The following is an 18,980-nucleotide window of genomic DNA, read 5'->3' as shown; positions in this document are numbered from 1 at the left end:
CGGGAAAAAAAACAACTCACTTTTACTCAGTCATTTTAATAACTTCCTTTATTATGTAGTCTCACAAACACCATTGTTGATCTGCCTGATCTTACATCTAGTACGATTCGTCTGTTACTGTCACAGGGCTGCATGTATGTTTTTTCAAATCTCAAGTTGCTGTATTAATGAAATTCATATAAACACAGGCATAGTATACCAGCCAGGCGCTAAGAATCTGCAAACTACAAACTTAAACAATCCTGTAATACAAACTGGATGCATTGGTTTTGGTACTGAAGTGTCTCCTGGCAGTTAAATGAATAGTTTGCCTCGTGACAATGCTATATCACATGTTTAAATTGCATATACTGTGAATACTGACTTTTAAAAAACTATATCGCAAATTACAACTAAATATTTTCATTAGAGTGAGCTAAAAGATACAACTTTACATGACAGCATATTTTTTGTCATATTTCAACTCAGTCATAATCAAACACTATTTCATCTACTTGACTAATATTTCAAATTCTGAATCAATGAGAGGATTTCAAATAACAGTAAAATTTTCAAGTTTTTATTTTTAAAACTTACTAAAATATTGTCATTCAAACAGCCTCAAATTTCAATGTGCAAGTGGATAATTTAAAAAGATATGTATATCGCAGAAAGTACTTGAAGTATTCATGTAAAATTTAAAAGGCATCATTTTAAATACCCATAGTTTATGACAGAAAACATTTCAAACAAAACTGTTAAATAAATCACAGTTTCATGTAGTATATAACGACAAAATGAACCTAATCCAACTCAGATTTCAAACAAATCAGAAGATTAAGCTAAAGGCCCCTCTTGATTTGAGATGGAATAACTCTATAGTAGAAACACAAACTATCTGCATCCACAGAACATAGTGGCTTTAACAACAATCAGGAGTTTTTCGACGTTTCTGTCAGTTTATCACCATGAAAGCAGCAGCTTCAAAGTCCGAGATGAACACACACTCACTGGCAGGCTGCCACACACATTGTCCACAGATATGAACATGCATAAACAAACACACAAACGCTCCATGTGAACACACAGTCGATGTATTCTAACAGGATTAGACGAAGTCCAACTGTGAAGAGAATCTGCGGAGAAAATTCAAATCACAGGGTCGACGTGGCTCAAATCCTCCAGAGAGGAGACGATGAGGAGACTGTAACCTTCCTCATGGCTGTTTGCCTCCTCTTCATCATGTTTAGAGCCATTGCATCATTCACACAACAGTAGCGCATGGAAACACATTCAGCTGAATGTGTTTGTAGGTAGTTTTTCTGATGAATTGTGTGAAATTTGTGCAGTTTGGATGCAAACATGTAGTGGTCAAATCAGATTTTTAACAGAATAACATCGAAAAACATTGAAAAGTCAATTAAAACATGCAGACTGAGTTTATGTGTTTTTAACCTCTTTTTCTTCTCATTAACACTTGCACATCCATCAAACAGCAGTAGGGAAATGTCAAGAAAATTAATCAATAAAATGACTCCCCAAAGCTTCATTTGTTCTTTTACCAAAATGACAAAAAAAAAATGTTCAGACTGCAAACAAGACAAAACACTGCAGGCGAGACGTTAACGTGTGAAGCTCAAACTGACATGCAGAGAGCTTCAGAACAAATTCTTCTGTGCAGAAAAATAAACACAACTGACATTTAGGAAAGAAAACAATGTCGAGTTGTGACTGCTGGCCGCGAAAAATATAAATCACAATATTATTGAGATTGTATCAGTTAGTGTTGGATGAGGCAATCAGGAAAGGATCAGCTGTACAGAATAATGATTAGCTGCAGCTGTACTCTGAGATTTGTGCTTCAATTACACAAAGACTGAAACAGTTTTTATGCATTCAGATGGTTTCAGCGTTCCAGACAACCAGTCTCAGATTTAGACGCTGGGAGTTGGGACACTTTTAGAAATCAAGAACATATTGGCCGGTCCACTTAGGGACCTGGATGGAAACACAAAACAACGACAAGATGTCAAATCACTAGAAACAAATTTAACATTATCAAATGACAACACCAAAACGAGAAGATAAATCCAGCACAAGGAGATGTAAAACTACCAAAGAGATGCAAAATCACCACATAGAGACATACAACTGCCACAAATACATGCAAGACCACAAAAAAGAGACACAGAACTACTGCATAATCCCATCAACACAAAGAAACAAATAAATCCCCATAAAAAGTTGCACAAAGAACAAAATGAGATCCAAAATTGCCACAAAGAGATGCAAAATCAGCACAAAGACAGAAAAAAACCCCACATAGAAACATACCGCCATAATGACACCCAAAACCAAGGGCGTCAGTTTGTTTTTAAAAGTGGGGGGGATGGAGACCACAGCACTTTGAGAAAATGTCGAAGAACGGCGGCAAAATGCCACAAGCTGGGCTTGAACTCACAACCACCGCACCAAAGGCAGAGGCTCAACCTGTTGAGCTATCAGTACACGCAGGTAGAGAGGGTCTGTGGGCTGCTGTAGTACTAATTCTCCCGGACTGAAATTTTGCCCCTGCACGCCTCTGGTCGGAGCTTCCACTTGGCATGGGTGCAAATTTAGCATCTGCACTTATTTTTTTTTAACCTCACGAAGGTGTGCTGCATGTCTGTGCAACTCTAGGCCGAGTGCGGATGGTGCGTTCAGGAGCGTCGAAATTTTCTATACTGCTGAAAATAACTGGGTTAACAACGGCTTATATGTGAAGAATTTGAATGTGTTGGAGACAAAATGACCCCTGACACAAAGTGGGGGGGACACATCCCCACCGTCCCCCCTAAACTGACGTCTATGCCCAAAACCACTACAAGCAAGATGCAGAACCATCAAAAGGACATACAAAATCACCATAGTCATTAAATGCCAGTAATTTCACTCATTGTGTTGCTTATATACAGCATGCTCATATAACCTACCTTTAATTTGCAGCAACAAGAAGTGCTAGACAAGATGTATTTCATAACTCATTTGTAGACTGACTCTTTTTTTAAGGGTATATAATTTCCTAGAGGTTTAACGCTTTGTTGCATGTCTTTGTACTTGAAAATTCCTCGCTGTTGTAAAGTTAAACAAACATTAAAGGACTAAGTATTGTCAAACTGTAAAATGTTCTGCCTGTAATTCAAATCTTTGTTGTTGTCTCCAATTCTACAATTTTATTTAGCAGACGCTTTTGTCCAAAGCGACGTACAACACAAGCAAGAATTCAGACATAAGGAAAAACCTTTAGTAAGTGCAAAAAGTGCTTCAAGTGCGATTGGTCAAAGGTGTTGCCATCAAGTTGCAGAAGAAGTGCCAACCCCCCCCCCCCCTTTTATTTCCTTTTAACCTTGTTAAATAAGTGCTGGGTTTTGGACCACCTGACTTATTCTACCTCTAAGGTGGAGTCGGACTAAGTGCCTAGGTGTTCTCTGAACAATTGAGTCTTCAGTTGTCTCTTAAAAGTAGAAAGGGACTCAGCAGAGTTTGGTAGTTTGTTCCACCATTTGGGAACAACAGAGGAGAAGAGTCTGGTTAGAGATTTCGAGCCGTGCTGGGCTGGAAGCACCAGACGTCTCTCACATGCAGAGCGAAGTGGGCGTGAAGGGGAATAGACCTGGATCAGGGAATCCAGGTAGGCTGGGGCCCTTCTTGTAAATCTTTTGTAAGCCAGGAGGAGAGTTTTGAATTTGATTCTGGCTGCAACTGGAAGCCAGTGAAGAGAGATGAACAGGGGAGTGACATGAGCTCTTTTGGGCTGGTTGAAGACCAGACATGCTGCTGCATTCTGGATCATCTGTAGAGGTTTGACTGTACATGCAGGGAAACCTGCCAGAAGAGAGTTGCAGTAGTCAATGCGTGACATCACAAGAGCCTGAACCAGAAGTTGTGTGGCCTGTTGGGTCAGGAAGGGTCTGATCTTCCTGATGTTGTAGAGGGCATAACGACAAGATCGAGAAACTGAGGCCACGTGAACCTTAAAGGTCAGCTGGTCATCAATCATGACACCCAGGTTTCTGGCTGAGTTTGTGAGCACAAGTAGGCTCGAGTGAAGTTGGACACTGATCTGAGGCTGAACAGATGGACAAGCTGGAAAGACCATGAGTTCAGTCTTAGACAGATTTAGCTGAAGGTGCCGTTCCTTCATCCATGTGGAGATATCAGCCAGACATGCTGATATCCGAGCTGAAACTGTTGTGTCGTCAGGTGGAAAAGAGAGGAAAAGCTGAGTGTCGTCAGCATAGCCATGGTAGGAGAAGTCATGGGAGCGGATCACTGCACCAAGTGAGGTGGTGTACAGAGAGAAGAGTAAGGGACCAAGCACTGACCCCTGAGGGACCCCTGTTGATAGGCCATGTGACCTTGACACCTCCCCTCGCCATGACACTCTGAAGGATCTGCCTGTGAGGTAGGACTTGAACCACAACAGGACAGAACCTGAGATGCCGAGCTCAGAGAGTGTGGAGAGGAGGATTTGATGGTTCACGGTGTCAAAGGCAGCAGACAAGTCCAGCAGCAGTAGGACAGAGGACTGACCAGCAGCTCTCGCCAGCTGCAGAGATTCTGTGACTGATAGGAGCGCAGTCTCAGTGGAGTGGTCGCACCTGAAGCCTGACTGAAAAGGGTCAAGTTGGTTGTTGTTCCACAGATGTTCAGAGACTTGGTTAAATACTGAGTGCTCCAGTATTTTCGACAGGAATGGTAGAAGTGAGACTGGCCTGTAGTTTTCATCCTGGGCTGGGTTGAGATGAGGCTTTTTGAGCAGTGGGGTGACGCGGGCTTGTTTAAAAGTAGCAGGAAAAATGCCAGTTTCCAGGGAGGAGTTGACAATGTGTGTGACTGCAGGTTTGATTGTGGGCAAGATGGTCTGCAGGATGCTGGTGGGTACTGGATCGAGAGGACATGTTGTAGGTTTTGAGCTCAGAAGAAGTCTGGAAACCTCATCCTCGCTCAGAGGAGCAAAAGGAGCAGTAGTGGGTTTGAGCTGACTCGTCTGGTCAGGCTCAGGTGTTGTAAGCGATTAGGGACCAAAAAATAAGTTATTTTATTCATTATACATTTTTTAAGCGAACTGGCCGATTAATCAGTTATCGGAATTTTTTCTGCCAAATATCGGAATTAGCATCCGACTCAAAAAAATCCATAACGGTCCGGTCCTACGTAAAACCACCAAAATGATACAAAACCAACACAAAGAGATGCAAAATCAATGCAAAGAGTCGCAAAACCACCACCTGAAAGAAAAGCGAAACCACTAAAAGGCGATCTAAAAAGACCACAACAAGATCCACAATCATCACAAAGAGACAACAAATGATTAAGGTTAATGGTTAATATGCACATAACAACCACAAAAAGTTTTAAAAAATGAAAAAATAAAGGTGCAAAGTAATTACAAGTAGCATGGTTGTCTTGTTTGTAATAGTTTTCAGTGTTTTCATGTCTTTGTCCATTCATGCTCACTGTTTCCTCCAGGATGTTTTTCAGCAGTGGTGGCAGGCTCTCCGTGGTGGTGTAAACAAATGACACTTGACTGCAGATTTTACTTTTACAACCTATTTATTGAATGGCCAATTGAAAATAGCTTTTAAAAGGCTGAACGTAAAAAAGAAACAAAAAATGTGTATGTATATATATATATATATATATACACATATGCATATATTTCAACAAGCTCATCTGAAAATGCAGTCAGCAGTTACATCATGGCGTGTAGATATTAGCTTAATGCTATCGATTAGTTTACTCCCGTTAGCAACACTGAGATGGCACTGGGGCCAGTTAACTTTAGCTACTGACATGTTAAGTAACGTTAGCTGTCCATCAATATTTTATTAATGTCTATTTAACTTCTTTAAATCTATTATGAATCATCTTAAGCTAATAACTTTTCTCTGGTAAGTCGCTGCCCTATTTTCCAAGACGACACTCCTCTGACTATGACCTGTTGCCTAGGTGCTTGATGTGATCTCATTTTCAAGGCCGCACTCTCACAAGTAATTAACGTCATATTAACCCGACGTATCAAAGAGTAGATGCTGAGCAAGATAGTTATCTGTAGTTCACCTTAGTACTTGCGAGTATCCGACACAGTGCAAGACTCTGCTGTGAAGGCATGCGGCGGTGGTGTATTTGCAACAATAAAAAAAGAAAAAAAAAGGAGAAATTTGAAGGAGCAGTGGCTAAAATTTAGGAATGGCGGCCTACCACTCCTAAATGAATGTAGAGGAAGCACTGATGCTATGGGACCTGCAGCACTGTTTGAGTGTTCAGTGTTGGTTTTAGGGTTCAGGTTGGCATCATGTTCAGGTTTGGGTCACTACTGCAGCATTTAGCTGTGGGGGTCACCTGAATGGAACAGACCATCGAGGGTCCTTAAAATGACAGACGTTCTACAGCTGTGTGTCCTCTTTTCTTCATTCAGCCTTGAAAGCTTCCCACGCCATTGGCGACTGCAATCGCTGCATCACATGCCTACCATCGACAGCCAACATGTGTTTGCGTTCATGGCCTCTTACACAACAGGCATCACAGAACTGGTTCAGATTAGAGTTTGATCCTCATACAGATCAATACCTTCATCAGTGAAGCAACTCCAACACCTCCAGCACCAACAAGACAGCAGATCTGTGACGTATTGTCTTTGAGGATGTGAAGGTGAGTCAGGGTCACTGTCAAATTCACCGGAAGTTTTTTGTAAATCATTACAGTCTTCCATAACTCCCTGTGGTCAAAATCACATCACTTTAAACTGACTGCTTTTATACTGACGCAGTGATGAACTTCAGTAACCCCAACCACCACTGTAAATGTATAAAAGTCATCAAGGTTAGAATATTTTTCATCTAATTCAACAGTTTGGTAAAGTCCCTACAACATTTACTCATTACTTTTAGCTATGACCATTAATCTGGCTATCCAGTGTAAATAATCCACCCTTAGTTTTAGCTAGCATTTACTTTGTCAACCATTTATCTCTTGCTTTTAGCTAAGCTAAAACCACCACAAAGAGACTGAAAACCACCATAGAGATGCATAACCACCTCAAGGAAACACAAATAACCACAAAGACATGCAAAAAGATTATTATCAAGCCAAATATTACCACAAACAGACTGAAAACTACTACAGAGAGATGCAAAACTATCCCAAAGAGATGCTAACGCACTGCAAAGAGATGCAAAACAGCCACAAAAAAGATATAACTTCAACCAGACCTGTAATACACTCAACGACCACTGTAAGTATATGTAAGTATATAAGTATATGTACTGTCAACAATGTTAGAATATTTTTCATCAAATTCAACAATTTGTTTAAGTCCCTATTTCGTCATTATTTTCAGTTATAACTATTAATCTTGCCATCTAATATAAATTAACCACCATTACTTTTATCTTTGTCAACCATTTATCTTTTGCTTTTAGCACAACATAACACAGACTCTTACTACACACAGTGAACTCACCACAGACTGCCCTACTAGTATTACAGACAGTGAACTTACCACAGACTGTTATTACAGACAGTTAACTAACCACAGACTATGGGAGACGCCAGTGTTTACAAACAGTGATGTCACGAAGTCACGTGATTACCGCGCTGGTTGGCAAGAGGAACCAGAGAAACAATGGCTGATGATAACAATGCGAACTATCCTTCCGTGAAATTGTCCGATTATGCTCAATCCTCATCACCTGAGACCCGACAAATATACGTGAGTAAGCTGAGATATCAGGGAAATGGTAAAACCTTGCCAGATCCCTACAATTTGAAGACTGGGTGGGTTGACGATCCTTCATTGTGGCCGGACATTTCCTTCACCGACTTTTATTTTTAATTGACTGACACCGCTGGGCAGTTCACCCACCCAAAAATATATAATTATGAATTAAAAATAATATATCTTCTGTTAATCTTCAACAGGATGTCAAAGAAACATCAAGAAGTTGCTGTATTTTTTGTCTGCAGTATGGTTATGTAACCGTAACAGACCCACAGCATTGGTGATCGAAAATAGGACAATTCTAAAAAACGATAGCGAGACGCATACAGAAACAAACATGGTTACAAATAGGAGGCTGCTGGCTTAAGGAGATGTTATTGAATATGCTTCATTCGACTTTAGTATACTTTCATCGCCTAAAAAGCGATCGGTAACACATGACAACACTGAACCAAACCGAAAGTGTAGAGATCGACACTAAATCAATATCTTTTGGTAAATAAGCTCAAAGCTGGACATACTAAACATGCTAAACTGTTGAATAGTTTACCTGAAGAAAAGTGGGAGCCACAAACACGATCTCTGCTGCTTACTGGAGTACAATTTTTCATGTTGATGGCTGAAGCCACCGCCATCTTCTCTCTCTTGAAATGTATTCGGTGAAATTTCAAGCCTGATCCCTTCTCAAAACGCTTTGTACAACCAACAACTACACACGCTATTACCATTGTGGTAAATACATGTGCAATTTCATTCATGAAAAGCGATAACTTTACGTATTTGTTTCAAACCCGATACCGTTCTTGTAGCAAGCCGTTATGTTACTGCCGGTTCTTGCCAACCAGTAGCAGTCTTGTACCACGTGACCATAGCAAATGACGACACGCTGGCATCTCCCATTACAGACAGTGAACTAACCACAGACTGTCAAGTAGGTGACATCCACATTAGGGGCCTGAACATTCCAGAGGAAAGCTCCCCTCATATAAAAACAAACTCTTCCTAGGGGGGAGGCTTCAAGGAAACACACCAAAGTTCCCCAAAGTGGGGGTTTATGACACCAGAGGGCTCTCTACCTTCCACAAAAACATCATAAATTAATTTATGATTACATCCAAGGGTGTAGGTTTGCATAGGGACGGTAGGGACATAACACTACCAACTTTTCAAGAGGGTCAAATTGTCCCCACCAACTTTTAAGCAACCTTATTTGCATTATATAATGAGTTCAGTTATATTGGTAATTTTGATTGTCTTCCCATATGTTGTAAGGCAGCCCGATCTCACGGGGATTCGTGAAACTGTCACGTAAGTTTTAGTTTCGGTTTCGTGCGCACCAACACGATTTCGTCATGTTTTTCGTGCCGCTCACCACGAAATGCGCACCAATGTATTTTAAACGGCGGACTTTTCGTGCCACTCAGAACGTATTTCAAAAGAATGTGTATATTATATTTTTAATGTAAAACCGTGGCGAATCCAACGCTATATTTTGCATGACATCGTCCCTAAACATAACCCTAACCATAACCCTAACCATAACCTAACCATAACCTAACCATAAGCCGGTGGTACACTTACCAATTTGCATAGGAATTTCAAGAATGTCCGGCGGCCAGCGGCCGCAAACGCAATCACACAAGCAGTATACGCCGATGGACAGCTTAGATCGTCATGAATCCGCCGGTATAAACCACTTTCAGATGTGATTACCACAGCGAAAAACATTTCGTGGTGAGCGGCACGAAAAACATGACGAAATCGTGTTGGTGCGCACAAAACCGAAACTAAAACTTACGTGACAGTTTCACGAATCCCCGTGAGACCGGGTTGTGTAAGGATAGAATTGACCCTACCATTATTAAGTGAATTATTTTCATTATGTTCAGACCAGGTTCAGACTTACATTTACCCCTTTTCACTTGCTGAATGTGCCGGTCCAATCAAACGTGCGTTTGATTGTCTGATGACTTTACCCCTCCCCCCGCCACCCACACGCACACTCGCACAGCCCCGACAGAAATACAGAAGAAATAAACATGCCGCCTTTTCCGCCCCCTTCGAAGAGGAGGGATATTAGAAGTTTTTTTCGGCCAGCAGCAGCAGCAGAGGACACTGTAAGTAATGTAAAAAGACGTCAATGTTGTGGACGTGGGGAACACACCACTAAATGTTGCTACTGAAAGTCCAACCTGCATCAGAGTTAGCATAACATTAAACTGTGTGAACTTGCTAACCTGCAAAACTCGAGTAGGAAGCTGCTTAGAGAGAATTGTCCTCCTGTATGTGTTTTCTACTGTAAATGTTAATTAAACTGTGAGAAATGTAGTGAACTCTGCTGGAAAATATAGAACCAGAAAAACGTGAGCAAGAAGCTGCTTAGAGAGAGGTCCCAGTCTGTGTTTCACAGGAAAGTGTTGACAGTCCAAAAAAAAAACACATGCTGCTACTTTTCTTCTTGTAAATGGCCTGGTTTAGAAGGAAAGAAGGCTAGAGCATGTTGTGACTTTACACTTTTGAAACCAAATACCTATTAGTGCATTTATTTATTAATTAAAATGTATTTAATTACTATCACCTGAACCAATACACATGAAAGTTAGTATAAGTCAATACAGATTTATTTTGCATTGATCATTTAGCTTATCAATTAATTAGGTTCATATTCGTGAGAAATGTAGCCCTGACCCCCGTTCACCCAATCTGTTTGGTCTTATTAATGTCCCGTCCCCAGCAAAAAGTGTACATGCAGGTTATACTGTTATATCGTCCCTACCAATGTTGAGACCAAACCTACGCCCTTGATTACATCTGACTCTGGCAAAGAAAACCTCCTTTCTGCAGACAAAGACCCATGTATTTTGTTATAACCTTCCACCGGAAAAGGCACCCAGATCTCCTGCAGAGAGATGGAGTTGGACAGAACTTTCACACCTTTAAAATCCCCATTTGAAAGGCTTTGTTCTCACTTCTGCCTGAATGCTTTGTGTTTGTGTCCACACAACACCTTCTGCGGACCTAAACCGCCCTCTTTTAAACCCCGCTCTGGCTCTGTCTCTGTGCCTCTCTCATCAGATAAGGAAGTCATAAATATTCATGACCTCCTGATGCCCCCTGAAAGGCTGCAGAGACATTCTCTCTTCAACTCACAAGAACTTTCTCAAAACTCATATTTCTGAAATATATTCTGTTTTTGTGATTACCAAAGCCGTAGTGAGAGTTTGGGATGTATTTTGATCCAAGTCTGGTGTTTCCAGCCTCATTATTTCGAAAGATACCGGATTCTTGTTTAATTCACATTTTCTTCCACAGTTCAACAGTGCCCTCTTTTGGCGTTGGAATGCAATGATATTATCACGAACCTCGCTGTGCTAATCATAAAATTTTGTTTTATTCAGGTTGAAACGAGATGAAAACTGTTTTATTCACCACCTTATGTATGGCATGTTATTGTATTTTCACTGTGACACATATAATTAGTAGACCAAGCACATAAACATATAATTATGAACTAATAACTCACATATTTGATTTGCTGGTATGTTCTGTAGTATGGTACCTTTGATTGTATTAAAAGTAGATTTAAGGATCATGGTAAGAGGTAAACAGACCGCTTTTGCGTGTTTTAATTTCATATTTTTAATCCACTCTGATCAGATCTCATCTCTCCCGCTTAGAAGGAGGAGGGAGTTCTCAGGTTCCGGCGGAACTCGTGCCGAAAACCATCATTTCCACGCCTCTTTGGCTGGAAACCCTTAAAAACTCACGCTTCCTTTGTCCGTTCTCTCTTTTTCTTTCTAACTCGCTACCAGAAACTACGTTTAAGCGAGTCTCTCTAAAGGCGCGCCCCTCATTCTTCTTTTTTTTTCCGCTCTCTGAAACTTTTTATTCCTCGCGGTTATAAGAGGCATGCCTCTGTTAACTACGACTTCTTTAATTGTTTTTTTTATCGAGAATAGATATTTTAGCTCACTATCTCAACAAACCGAGTTCAGCTTTATTTACCGGTGACTTTTGAATAGGAACCAATTCGATCCCGTTCCACAATTCCTCCAGTTTTGCAGCAGCTCCGTTCAGACGTCTACTCTTTTCCTCGGCTAAACCCACCAACAAATAGAACGGGAGCCTTCAATTTTTATCAAGTTATTTTTATCAAGTCAACCCCGGGAAGAAGACGAACTGTTCCGGCTCTCTCCACCATCAGCTGAGACCAACCGAGCTGGGTCGAACCAGACCCGTGGCACCGACGACTTTCAGTGAGCAGGACGCAGAAACGTTGCCATAGCGACCGAGCTTCACGGCTCTAGCTCCATCCAGACGTGTGACCAAGCGTCTTCCAGACGTGTTCATTATGTGTCTCTTTGTGGTCATTTTGTGTCTCATTATAGTAATTTTGTGTGTCTTTGTGGTCATTTTGTGTTTTTTTGTGGTCATTTTGTGTCTCTTTTGTGGAGTTACATGCAGACCAATGGATGCATCATGAAGTCAAGAAAGTGTACTTTAAACTCACAGTTGTCTGGGTTCTCAGTCGTCCAGGTCATCTTAAGGTGAAGGGTTTAGTTCAGGCAACTGGACTTATTCTTGTGGTCTTGAAGACGTTTCACCTCTCATCTGAGAGGCTTCTTCAGTTCTAAAAACTAGTTTGGAGAGTCCCAGGTATTTAATCACTAGAGATGAAGGTGGGGCTATGGCTGATGGTATCTACTATCAGCAAGGTGATAAAGACTAACGACATTTTTCAACAACAGGTGTTGAATCTCAGTGAAGTTTTAATATGCTAATAGAGTGGGGTCTCATGAGAGTTGTTGATTTAACGGCCCACTGAGTAGCCTCCTACCTATGACTCATCATCGTGTGAGTTGTTAGGCTCACCTGAGGAAAGGTGTGAAAAGTGGTTAAATCTTCTGGGGAGAGTTCTCAAGGCTGCTTTGTATGTGGCTAAGAGGTGGTGTCTGAGGCCTCCCCCTCTCCCAGAGGAAAATTTTACTGCTCAAAGCTTGCTCTTCTCCAGCTCAGGAGACAAATTTGAGATTCTCATGCCAGCCTCATTTTAGTTTCTATTTTGTCTAAATGTTTCTCATACGTTTCTCCTAAAATTCACTAGGAGAAATAGGTGAGACAGGATAATTAGAGGGAGTCATATTTGAGACTTGTGGGAGATACCCTGCTAATCTCAATACAGTGTTTTTGAGGCAGTGTTTTCCCTTTGTGGTCATGGTGTGTCTCTGTGGTCATTTTGACTCTCTTTGTGGTCATTTTGAGTCTCTTTTTAGTCATTTTGTGTCTCTCTGTGGTCATTTTGACTTTCTTTGTGGTCATTTTGTGTCTCTCTGTGGTCATTTTGTGTCTATGTGGTCATTTTGACTCTCTTTGTGGTCATTTTGTGTCTCTCTGTGGTCATTTTGACTCTCTTTGTGGTCATTGTGTGTCTCTCTGTGGTCATTTTGACTCTCTTTGTGGTCATTTTGTGTCTCTCTGTGGTCATTTTGGCTCTTTTTGGTCATTTTGTGTCTCTCTGTGGTCATTTTGACTCTCTTTGTGGTAATTTTGAGTCTCTCTGTGGTCATTTTGTGTCTCTTTATAGTCTTTCTCAGTCTCTTTGTGGTCATTTTGTGTTTAATTGTGGTCATTGTATGTCCCTTTGCGGTCATGGTGTGTCTCTTTGTGGTCATTTTGACTCTCTTTGTGGTCATTTTGAGTCTCTTTTTGGTCATTTTGTGTCTCTCTGTGGTCATTTTGTGTCTCTTTATAGTCTTTCTCAGTCTCTTTTTGGTCATGTTGAGGCTCTTTGTGGTCATTTTGTGTTTAATTGTGGTCATTGTATGTCCCTCTGTGGTCATGGTGTGTCTCTTTGTGGTCATTTTGACTCTCTTTGTGGTCATTTTGAGTCTCTTTTTGGTCATTTTGTGTCTCTTTGTGGTCATTTTGACTGTCTTTGTGGTCATTTTGGGTCTCTCTGTGGTCATTTTGTGTCTTTCTGTGGTCATTTTGACTCTCTTTGTGGTCATTTTGTGTCTCTCTGTGGTCATTTTGACTCTCTTTTTGGCCATTTTGTGTCTCTCTGTGGTCATTTTGTGTCTCTCTGTGGTCATTTTGACTTTCTTTGTGGTCATTTTGTGTCTCTCTGTGGTCATTTTGTGTCTCTCTGTGGCCATTTTGACTCTCTTTGTGGTCATTTTGTGTCTCCCTGTGGCAATTTAGAGTCTCTGTGGTCATTCTTCTGTCATTGTTTCATGCCTCTTTGTGGTCATTTTGAGTTCTTTTGTGGTCATTTGGAGTCTCTTTGTAGTTATTTTGAGTCTCTATGGTCATTTTGAATCTCTTTATGGACATTTTGTGGTGTCTCTGTGGTCATTTGTCATTTTGAGTCTCTTTGTGATCATTTTGAGTCCCTTTGTTGTCATTTTGTGTCTCTGTTATTATTTTAGGTATCTTTGTGATCTTTTTGTGTCCCTTTGTGGTCCTTTTGAGTTTCTTTGCGGTCGTTCTGAGTCTCATTGTGGTCATTTTGTGTGTCTTTGTGATTATTTTAGGTCTCTGATCTTTTTGTGTCTGTGGTCATTTTGAGTCTCTTTGTGGTCATTTTGAATCTCTTTGTGGTCATTTTGAGTCTATTAGTTTATGTTTTGGTGGTTTTGCGTCTCATTGCAGTTTTTTGTCTCTTTGTGGTCCTTTTGTGTCTCTTTTTTGTAGTTTTGCATCTCTTTGGGGTAGTTTTTATCTTTTTGTGTTTTATTTGTGTCTCTCGGTAGTTTTCTTGAGTTTTTGTGGTAAATTTGTGTGGCTCTGTGATTTAGTATCTCTTTTTCAGCTGTTTACAAATTAGAATTCTGCAACTGGATGTATTTCTGTGATATTGTTAAAGTGAGGGAGCTTTGTGCGTCCTCCATCCACCCTGATCTCCTCCTATTCAGCTCATAAATGACACACTTCATTCTATCAAAAATAACCCAAACCCGTTTGGACTAAACTACAGCTCATTTTATTCTACTACTGTCACACAGCTCAAATTACTAAGAGTTTTGTTTTTAATATAGTTTTATGACAGGATGTGTAGTTTCATCTTTGATGGTTGTATGAGATTAAAGCTGTACAGGGGCTTTGCAAGGTTTCCTGTGAGGACGGTAAAAAGCTGACTGACACTCACCATGACTTAAAATGACTAAAGTTCCCTCAAAAAAGACATATTTCTTTGTGCTCCTACAGTGTTTGACAGTTTACATTAAATGACCCAACATACATTTCCAGGAATCGTTGTCGAATAGCAGAAATAAAAATAGCCCTGGCCTGTCGCCAACGCGCAAACATGAGTGGCATTAATGTTTGGTATTAGCCTGCATTTGTGTGTCTGCAACCTTCAGCGTTGCATCCATCAGCCCCCTGTAGCCTCCTCTGTGATTATAGGTTCACTGAGGCATCCTGCACAGGCATACATCGGGCTGAACAACACAAACCAGACCAGAAGGTGACGAAGGAGAAGAAAACCTTCATAACCTTAACCTTAATAATAAACTGAATAACTGCATGCTGGAAAACAATAATGAAAAAAAGATACCTCATCAACATTTTTGTTGTCAGACTGTATAAAGTTGTGGATCTTTGACATCTTTTTGTTGTCATTTTGTACGTCTGTTGTAGTTTGTGTCTTTGTGGTCATTTTTCATGTTTGCATAATCATTTTGTGTGTCTTTGTGGAAATTTTATGTTTCTGTGGTTGTTTTGCGTCTTTTTCAGTCATTTTGTGTCTATTGTCATTTTGCGTTACTGTATAGTCTTATTGTTTGTCTTTATGGTAGTTTTGCATCTGTTGGAATCATTATGTGACTTTTTGTAGTTTCTAGTGTCACTCTAGGAGGTTTTGGTCTCTTTGTGGTTGTTTTGTGTGTCTTTGTGGTCATTTTGTTTGCTTTTGTGGCCCTTTTGTGCGTATTTCTGCTGATTTTGTGTCTCTTGGTGGTTGTTTGTGTAGGTATTTTGTGGCCCTTTGTGTATATTTTGTCTGACTTCATGGTCATTTTCTACTTCTTTGTGGTTGAATTGTGTCTTTTTATTGCCATTTTACATCTCTTTACAGTCATTTTTGCATGTTTTTGTGGTCATTTTACATCTTGTGGAGTCATTTTGCATCTCTTTGTGCTGGCTTTGTGTCTTTTTACTATTTTGTATCTCTGTACAGTCATTTTGTGTTTCTTTTTACAGTCTTTTTGTGTCTTTATAGTAGTTTTGTGTCCCTTTGTGGCCGTTCCATGTGTTTTTGTGGTCATTTTTGTATGTTTTTGCTGTGATGTTGTGTCTCTTTGCACTCATTTGGTGTCTTTTTGTGGTTGGTTGTGTCTGTTGAGTAGTTTTGTATCTCTTTGTGGTTTTTTGCAGGTCTTTATAGTTTTTTAATGTATGTCTTTAGTTGTTAATTTTGTATGTGATCCTTTTGTGTCAATTAACTGAGCTTTGTAACTAACATCAGGTCACTTTATCCAGAGACTCTGGTCTTGAGGCTTCGGACCTCTGAGTCTCCGTCCAGTAAAGAATCTATCTGGTTGAACAGATAGAGGATGCAGATTAGCTGGATGCGGACAGCAACTCCCTCAGTGTTTGTGCCTTTAATCCACCAGCTGACCAAAACTCACATGTCGAAAACGAAGCAGGCAAATTGTGACTTTTCTGTCGAGTAAATACCAACCCATCTGCAGAATAACAACACAGTTCTGCAGCCACAACGACAAGACATAGACACTATCAACTGAAAATCGGTTTTAAAGAGCAGTTGGTCGCTGCAGAACAGACAGCCGGCCCACGAGACGTCCACACACGGATGTGCAGCGTTATCAGTCCTGCACCTAAACTCCCTGCAGCTTCACTTCACCTCAGGAGAAAAAAACAGTCGACCTTTCAGCCGGGAACCGTGACATCTGTCAGCTCTGACCTAAAGCTGCTGCCTCCCTTTATCTCTGTTTCTGACAGCCAGCAGCATCAGCACCCATGTTTGTTTTTTTTCTCGTGCAGCCGACAGTAAAAGCATCTGCAAGTGTTTGCTTGTGCGCTTTTACACTCCACCTGATGAAGCAAACAAAACCCTTAGAGGAGAGAAGTTGCATCCATGCATGTCAGGTTGACGAGTCTCAGAGACGAAGCTGACAGCAACATCCGTCCAATATCTCAGCTAAACTACCATCTTGAAACCTGTAGCTCAACTCCGCAAAACATTTGATGCTAATTACTTCCTTTTAATGAACTCTTATCTTCCAAACCTTTAACAAGCAGGTGTAAACTCCGTCACAGCAAAACTCAGCTGACTCAAATGTCAACACGTAATTTTAACTTCTTGTGTTTTAAATCTACGGTGATCTCTTGTTCTTGTTCTCTGCTGCTGCCACAATGAATTAGGTCATTTCATTTGATCAATATGTAGCCTGTAGTCTGTCTGTTCCACTTATAGCTAAACAATCATGTGTGCCACCGATAAAGATCATCAAATGCAGCTGCATATTAATCTTCACAGAACCAAATCTCAGAAAAAAATGCATATTTAATTTTGATTTGGTTGCTTTGAACAGCAGAAAATGTGAACAATGTAGAGAAACTGGTTTTCAAATAAGTAATACTCAATTTGGCTCCAGTTAAATTATCAAAACGGCTAAAAACCTTAACGAAAACCTGTGCAAACTGATTGTATAGTGATTTTTCTTAGGAATTAGTTTAATTTAATACATTTTTCATCCCCTAAGCATTAAATTGTGCATATTTTGTGTAGAATTTGGCTGAACAAAAGTGAGCAGCTGCATGTTAAATCTGCATTGAACCAAACTTCATAGAAAAATGTGTGTATTTAGCATATATTTGCTTACTCTTAATAGTAACATACGTAAACAACATAAAAGAATCCTGTTTTCAAATTGGTTCGACTCTGTATTCAATTTGGCTTTAGTTAAATTATCATAGGCATTGATTCAGAATTTTAAAAATAAACCAACTAGAATCTTTGTAAACCGAAGTTCTTAATCTCAGGCGTGTGTTAAAATAAATATGCAGCAAACAGACAATAAATTGCGCATATTTATTGCGGATTTTGGCTGAACAGAAGTGAGCAGCTGCATGTTAACCCTTTTACATATATGCGAGAGCGCTATGAACCGAACCTCGCAGAAAAATGCGTAAATTTAATATTTATTCACTTGCTATTAATAGGAGAAGATGAAAACTCTGTAAATGAAAGCTGTTGTCAAATCAGTAGCTATAGCACAGTCCTCAATTCGGCTGCAGTTAAATCATCATAAAGGAATTAGTTTTTAAAACCTTTAACTAGAATCTATGGAAATACATCCTTAACTTCTAAAGTCGGTGCGTTGAATTTAATTCATTATGCAGCCCAAACATTAAATTGCACATATTTTCTGTGGAGTTCGACTGAACAACAGTAAACACTTGTCTGAGAGCGTAATGAACCGAATCTCATAGAAAAATGCGAGTATTTCATTTTTATATCGCTTTTGTTAAATAGTAGAAGACGAAAACAACGCACAAGAGACTTGTCTTCAAATCAATATGACTCAGTCCTCAATTCGGCTAAAGATAAAATCTCAAAGATTCGTTTTTTTTTTAATTATCAACTATAACATCTGCAAATTGACTATTTCTTTATTATGTCGGGTGTGAGTTTAATTCAGTTAATGTTCCAGCGCTCAAACATTAAATTGCCCATATTTTCGATAAGTTCGGCTGTGAATCAAACAAAAACTTCCTCACCGTCGGTTCGGCCGCGGCGGGAAGCTGGAGCTCCACGAGCCGGTACGCATCCACGGCCGATCCGTTGAGGCTCCACGCGGATTCTGCAGTCAGCGCCAGAGTGTCCGAGCCGCGAGCCGCTGTGCAGTTGGCCTCGTGCTTGCCGCAGGAGATGACGCTCTGCCGCGCGGACCGAACCATACTGCCGCTGCTGCTTCACGCGCCTCGCTCTTCCACACGCGCTCCGCCTGCACAAGGAGAGAAAGAAGCGACAGGTGAGGCTCAGGTGGGTCATGTCACCACTGCGCAGTTCAGAACTGAACAAACCAGGGAAAAAAAATTGCGACTTCGTAGTTTGGAGGGCTTGTGGTCATTTTTTCCTCCCTGTTTTCGTTTTCCAACTATTTGAGGTTGTTTTGGGTCTTTTTGTCACCATTTTTGCATCACTTTAGAGTCATTTTCTATCTGTGATCATTTTAAAGATATTTGTGGTGCTTTTGTGTGTGTGTAGGATCAT

At 40.4% G+C, this 18,980-nt stretch overlaps 1 protein-coding gene across 1 annotated transcript in view; it reads right to left on the bottom strand.

The window, feature by feature from the left end:
- opn4a (opsin 4a (melanopsin)) overlaps window positions 1–18,735 on the bottom strand; it is a 73,467-nt gene extending 54,732 nt beyond the window's left edge. Inside the window, exon 1 of the mRNA XM_051959640.1 lies at window positions 18,485–18,735. Coding sequence (XP_051815600.1) covers window positions 18,485–18,664 — 180 coding nt within the window. The 5' untranslated portion in view covers window positions 18,665–18,735. The remainder of the gene's footprint in view (window positions 1–18,484) is intronic.
- Between the last annotated feature and the right edge of the window lie 245 nt (window positions 18,736–18,980).

Source organism: Acanthochromis polyacanthus, chromosome 15 (assembly GCF_021347895.1).
Source record: "Acanthochromis polyacanthus isolate Apoly-LR-REF ecotype Palm Island chromosome 15, KAUST_Apoly_ChrSc, whole genome shotgun sequence".
Taxonomy (NCBI): Eukaryota; Metazoa; Chordata; class Actinopteri; family Pomacentridae; genus Acanthochromis; species Acanthochromis polyacanthus.
The sequence above is the reverse complement of the archived record's forward strand: the minus strand, read 5'-3'. Positions and strand labels throughout refer to the sequence as shown.